General features: G+C 54.1%; 1 protein-coding gene across 1 annotated transcript; it reads left to right on the top strand.

The window, feature by feature from the left end:
* The first annotated feature begins 4,364 nt into the window (after window positions 1-4,364).
* Window positions 4,365-6,515, top strand: DRD5 (dopamine receptor D5). The gene has a single exon (XM_043448125.1). The coding sequence runs from the start codon at window positions 4,537-4,539 to the stop codon at window positions 5,950-5,952; it is 1,416 nt and encodes a 471-aa protein (XP_043304060.1). The 5' UTR covers window positions 4,365-4,536; the 3' UTR covers window positions 5,953-6,515.
* Window positions 6,516-6,778: the final 263 nt, after the last annotated feature.

A 6,778-nucleotide genomic window follows, 5' to 3' on the forward strand; every position in this document is an offset into this window, starting at 1 on the left:
CTCACAATTGCTCCTGGCCTCTGCATCTTGCTGTGACTTCTCAGTGGACAGGGCATAGTTCTCACTTGCCCATGTGACTTGGCTTTGGTCAAGGGTGCATGACTGACCACGTGCTCCATCTCACCCCAGGCTCCAAGTATGTGTGTTACCATTTTAACGACAAGGAAACTGAGGTTCAGAGAGGTTAAGTAACTTGCTCAAGGTCCCAGAGCTAGTACATCAGAGAAGAGGGATTTGAACCCAGGACTGTCTGACTTGCAAAGCCCTCTCCCACCCTACATGAGTATGCTAACTTCTGGGATAGCTACATGAATATGCTAACTTCTGGGATGGCTACATGAATATGCTGACTTCTGGGATAGCTACTTTTACCTGCCAGAAAAAGCCGCTTTCAGTTTTCTGTGTTTCTGAGGTGGGAAGGGGTGGGGCCCAGGGGACCAGCCCTTGGGTTTGAAGAGACCCCCAGGTCATCATCAGCGGATGTGTGCTTGAGAGGTCTTCTCCTGCCTCTGGATGGAGGCTGATAATTCACCTCTACCTACCCGCCCGGGCTCTGCTGAGCCAAGCTGAGCATGTGGCCAGCCTGTGTGTATCCCATAGGCAAGGAACTAAGCCTGCCCCGGTGTAGAAGAGAGTTGACTCTTGATACTAGCCACGGCAGTAGCAGTGGCAAAATCCTGGCTGTTGGCCTATTGATTTAGCTGGATGTCTCAGAGAAGAAAATCCAATTTAAAATACATCTTCAGAAAAAGAAGGATCAGTGAGTTGAAATGGAAAACTATTAACTGGCTGAATTAGGAAAACTCCCTTTGTCCTAAAATGGTCTAAGAAAAATCCTATTAGTACAATTTTGCAGGAGCCAAATGTGTGAGAGGATCACTTTGTCTCTGTCATCCTCTGAGGGCAGGGCTCTGGCTTGGATAAAATAAGAGAAGGAGTTTATTTAGTTGCCTTGTTGGTTAGAACCTGTGCCGATGAGGCTGGATTCTGAGGCTGACCCAGAAAACTCCTTGGTTCTCAGGCTGACCAGGAGACTCCTTGCCCAGACTCCCTGGACACTTTGTATGCCCAGTTCTTTTGAAAAAATGTGGAGAAAGAGCTTGGATGAGCGAGGGCAGCCACTGCTCACACAAAACCATCATCCCCAGCAGGCAAATTCCTCCTGGTGACGATGGGAGAGACATGGGCTGAAGCACTCTGCTGCTGCTGCTGCTAAGTCGCTTCAGTCGTGTCCGACTCTGTGTGACCCCATAGACGGCAGCCCTCCAGGCTCCCTCATACCTGGGATTCTCCAGGCAAGAACACTGGAGTGGGTTGCCATTTCCTTCTCCAATGCATGAAAGTGAAAAGTGAAAGTGAAGTCGCTCAGTCGTGTCCGACTCTTAGCGACCCCACGGATTGCAGGCTACCAGGCTCCTCCGTCCATGGGATTTTCTAGGCAAGAGTAATGGAGTGGGTTGCCATTGCCTCCTCCACTGGCAGCATATTAATTTACTTTGCTTGCATTAAGGTCTTGTGGATAGAGAGGAAAATCTCAATTTCCCAAAATGATGAGACACCTGGTCTTTCGGATAACAGAGGGAAAAGTCCTGGAGTTCTGAAGTCTGTCTTTTCACACACGAAACTTCATGCCTTTGCATGCTGTTCCCTCTGCCTAGAATGCCCTTCCAACCCCAGAATGCTGGTGAACTCCATTTCACGCTCCAGCTTGAACATCCTCTCTTCCGTATTGCCCTTCCCTCTGTTGTCTGCCCAGATGGGCAGGTCATCACTCATACTGGAATGATTCTGGTATCATCACATTTATCTCTTAAACTACTACGAGCAACTCGTTTTGAAGATGAGGAAACTGAGGCTCAGAGAAATCAAATAAGCTTCCCCAAATCTCACAGTTAGTCAATACCTGTTCTGGCCTACCCTGCCTTTCCTTCTCTTTGCCCTTTTGCCTTCTTCACTGAGATCTCAACACAAAGGGAGATTTCCTCAGGAAAGACTTCCCTAAACATTTTGGCTTGGTCAAGCCCACCTATTGTACACTTTCATAAGGCCATATACTCTTCCTGCGTAGCGCTTGCAACAGTTGTAATTGTACATTTCTCTGGATGACTCTTGGGTTAAAGCCTATACCCAATACTAGACATATCCTTGTGGAAGGAAAGGGCAATGTATATATATTGACCTTCCTGGTGGGTCAGGGGGTAAAGAATCTGCCTGTAATGTGGGAGACCTGGGTTTGATCCCTGAGTCGGGAAGATCCCCTGGAGGAGGGAATGGCAACCCACTCTAGTATTCTTGTCTGGGACATCCCATGGACAGAGGAGCCTAGCTGGCTACAGTCCATGGGGTTGCAAAGAGTCTGACACAACTGAGTGACTACACTTTGACATATATATACCTTTGTATTCTCAGCAAATAAAACAGCATCTGGGACATAATAGGTGCTCAATAAATATTTGTTGGATAAGTGAATAAAGAACTGAAATTCAACCCCCTGTCTCTAAAGTCCAACTTCTTTTCTAATATCACATGTTGGTGCTCCCCAGGAGGACAAGATGGGGTGGAGGTAATTTTAGGGTGGGGGATTACAGTACGACGCATTAGAGAAATTACCATTTGTGAGGTGTGTGTGTGTGTGTGTGTGTTGGTAGTGGTTTGAATCCAGCCTGCGTGTGGAGGAGGGGCAGAAGCTGGGGCACTGGGCAAGGGCATAATGGTTAAAAGACTTAAAAGGGTCAAGGGTTGCAGGGAGCTACTGAAGGTTTTTCATCAGGGGAGAGGCTCATAGTTATATTTGAGAAAGATCACTCTGTCTGGCACCGAGTGGAGAGTGGATAGAACCCGGAGGCTAGGATCATGTCATCATGAAACAGCTTAGAGGAGGAACAGTCCCGGGCAGGGACGTCAGTGGAGAGAGGGGTGGTCCAGCACCTAGGAGATGGGGAGGGGAACTAGTAAGTGTGAGTCCCTAGTTTTAGGCATAGACCGCTGGACAGATGGTCTTGTCATCTATGGGAGCAGAAAGCACTGACACGGGGAGATGGTTTGAGCGGGTAGAGGCTGTCTAAGGACGAGCAGGCTGGCCGTGGGACTAGGGTGCAGGTGGGGGCCAGTGTGGATGGGGCAGGTGGGTCAGGGTGGAGCGAGACTAAGGAAGGGATGAGAGAGTCCAGCCCGTTTCTAGCCCTCAGTGCAGTGCAGGTGTGTGGATCAGCGGGTCTCCAGTGAGACTGGGCAGAACCCTGCTGCCTCCTCCATGTCTCTCTGCAGCTGCTTTCCGTGGAGCTTGACACCAGACCTGACAACTCACAACTGGAGCTAGTCAGCTGGGAGGGAGGTGAGATCCAGGCACACCGCCCACTCTGTCCAGTGTTTCCTCACCGTTTGTTATAAGAATCTGGGCTTTGGGCCACTTATTCAAGTGTCAGCTTCCTCTTCTGTTAAGAATGAGACAGGAATCAATCGACCCCTCCAAAGGAAGGTCTGAAAGCACCCTGCAGGAGGAAACCCTGGACTGGCTGGAGGTCCCTCCCTCCTGCTTTCCTGCTGTATTCACCCGAATTGTTCCCCAAAGGGAAAGCCATGTAGGGACTGGGGGTGGGCGAGGTGAAAGGGTTTTCCCAAGAGGTCAGTCTTAGGATGGATGCTCGGAGAAGTTGGGAGGAGATGTTCCCTGGAGAAACCACCTCCTGGCTTCACTGAACCCTACACCACCTGATGGGGAAAGAATCGTCCCCCCATTTTGTGGAGGAGGAAACCAAGGCCCAGGGAAGTTAAAGAAGACTCTTAAGGTCACATAGTCAGGAAAAGAGTCCAGAGTAGGGCTTCGGTCTATGAGAAATCCAAAGCCCTCCTCTTGAAACACTCTTTCCCGGTCTAGAAGCCAGTGATTCCAACGTGGTGAGGGCCAGGGCACCAGGGCTGGGCTGGCACCTCTCCAGCTTCCTGGGGGCGCGGGTCTGGGTCTTCCCAGGGCCAGGATCTGGAACTAGGGCGCTTCCCGAACCTGCGGGTTTGGTCGCCGGACTCTGGCGGTCGCAGCGTGCAGAGTAAGGCGCCAAGGCATAGGTGGGGCGGGCGCGCGGGAGACTGGAGCGCCGAGGCGCTGGGGCGGGAGCGCCGGCCCCGGGAGCAGCCGGGGACCGAGCAGGCAGCGCTCGCCCGGCGCCCCCGCCCCCTCGGGGGCGGCTCGCTCTCCGCTTCTCCGGCTCCGAACCAGACACAGCCGCCGCCGCCGCGGCCGCCACCGGCTGGTGCGCTGCCGGCGGCCGGGAACAGCCCCGGGAGCACCCGCCGCTCCCCGGCACCGGAGGGGCGCACCGCGGCCACCAAGCCGGTGGCACTTGAGGATGGGAGAGGGGTCCCGGCGCGCTCCGGGGACCTCCCAGCGCAGCACATGGTGAGCGCTCCCCGGGACTCGGGGATCCCTTAAGCTGCGGGTCCCGGGGTGCCATCCCCCGGGTACCTGATGGGGCCGCCCGGGGGGCGGAGGGCAGAAGTCAGGACCGCGCGCAGCCCGCCTTTGCCGCCGAACGCGATATGCTGCCTCAGGGGCGCAACGGCACCTCGCACCGGGCGCGGTCCGGGCAGCAGCAGCTGGCGCAGGAGGGCGCCGTGGGGGACTCGGAGGGGGCGACGCTGCTAGGGCCAGCGCAGGTGGTCACCGCCGGCCTCCTGACCCTGCTCATCGTCTGGACCCTGCTGGGCAACGTGCTGGTGTGCGCGGCCGTCGTGTGCAGCCGCCACCTGCGCTCCAAGATGACCAACGTGTTCATCGTATCTCTCGCGGTGTCCGACCTCTTCGTGGCGCTGCTGGTCATGCCCTGGAAGGCGGTGGCCGAGGTGGCGGGTTACTGGCCTTTTGGGGCCTTCTGCGACATCTGGGTGGCCTTCGACATCATGTGTTCCACCGCCTCCATCCTGAACCTATGCATCATCAGCGTGGACCGCTACTGGGCCATTTCCAGACCTTTCTGCTACGAGCGCAAGATGACCCAGCGTGTGGCCTTGGTCATGGTCGGCCTGGCGTGGACCTTGTCCATCCTCATCTCCTTCATCCCAGTCCAGCTCCACTGGCACAGGGACAAAGTGGGCTCCAGGGGTGGGCTGGACCCTCCATCCAACCTGGCCAACGGGACGCCTTGGGAGGAAGCCGGGGAGTCGGACAGGAGTGCGGAGAACTGCGACTCCAGCCTGAACCGAGCTTACGCCATCTCGTCCTCGCTCATCAGCTTCTACATCCCGGTGGCCATCATGATCGTGACTTATACGCGCATCTACCGCATCGCTCAGGTGCAGATCCGTAGGATCTCCTCCCTGGAGAGGGCCGCGGAGCACGCGCAGAGCTGCCGCAGCCGCGAGACCTGCGCGCCTGACACGGGCCTGCGGGCATCCATCAAGAAGGAGACCAAGGTCCTCAAAACCCTGTCGGTGATCATGGGGGTCTTCGTGTGCTGCTGGCTGCCCTTCTTCATCCTTAACTGCACGGTCCCCTTCTGCAGCGGACACCCCGACAGCTTCCTCTGCGTCAGCGAGACCACCTTCGACGTCTTCGTCTGGTTCGGCTGGGCCAACTCCTCACTCAACCCCGTCATCTACGCCTTCAACGCAGACTTCCGGAAGGTGTTCGCCCAGCTGCTGGGGTGCACTCACCTGTGCTCCCGCACTCAGGTGGAGACGGTGAACATCAGCAACGAGCTCCTCTCCTACAACCAGGACACCGCCTTCCCCCAGGAGATCGCAGCTGCCTACATCCATCGGATCCCCAACGCCGTGACCCCGGGGGACGCAGAGGTGGACAAGGAGGAGGAGGCAAGCCCTTTCGATCGAATGTCCCGAATCTCTCAGACGTCCCGGGAGGGTGACCCTGCTGGCCAGTGGGTCTGGGAGCTGAGCTGCGAGGGGGAGATTTCGTTGGGCAAAATCACACCTTTCACCCCAAATGGATTCCATTAAACTGCCTAAGCACCCTTCTTCGCGGATCAACATAACTGCACAGGCATTAACAAGCATGCAGAATACACACGGGACACACATAAATACATTCCCACTGCTGCTAAGTTTATCAGGCCTTCAGTGTCGGTGTAGCAGTCCACGTGCTCAGAAATCTCAGCGGACTGATTTGTTGTGGAATGATTTGGAGAGAGCAGTTGGAAAAATCTTGGTCAAATGTACCCTAAGCCTAGCAGAGATGGACCCACGGTTCTGCTAGACAAGATAAGATGGTGATTGATTCCCCCCGCCCCCCCACACCAAAAAAGTGGTCTTTAAAAAATATACTCTCCCCTCCCCTTTTAAGTGAATAGATTGTTCATTGTGAACAAGTGACTTCATTGTGTTTGGGCTGATTTTTAAGCAATAGGTTCAATCTGTGTGTAGCCTGATGGGGAGTGTCTGTATGTCTTTCCTGTATCTTGCTTCCTGTGGCCTGTGTTTTGTAGTTTCTGCTTTCTGTGTGTCTTTGCTCCAGCTGAGGAATTCTTCCTGATCTGTTCTGATGTCTAATAAACACAAATTATGTGTTCTATGGGGTGATTATTGTTGCTTTGCCAGATTGGTTTTCAGGACAGCTCCTGGAGAAGCCACAATAGCATCCTTAAAAGCAGGGATGATTTTGGCTAGGTCTGGAAGCACACATTTATTTTCTTTACTGACGCTTTGGCTTTAAAGGTACACACAGGGGCAAGAGTTTCTGATATCTCAGACTCTTAAAAAATTAGATATACACATCTCAAGTCTATGCTGAAATCTGGCTCCATGCCACAACATCAAATATGGACTT

Source organism: Cervus canadensis, chromosome 26 (genome assembly GCF_019320065.1).
Source record: "Cervus canadensis isolate Bull #8, Minnesota chromosome 26, ASM1932006v1, whole genome shotgun sequence".
Classification (NCBI taxonomy): Eukaryota; Metazoa; Chordata; class Mammalia; order Artiodactyla; family Cervidae; genus Cervus; species Cervus canadensis.

Coding starts and splice junctions, on each gene's coding strand:
- DRD5 (XM_043448125.1), top strand. CDS start 4,537: ATGCTGCCTCAGGGGCGCAACGGCACCTCGCACCGGGCGCGGTCCGGG.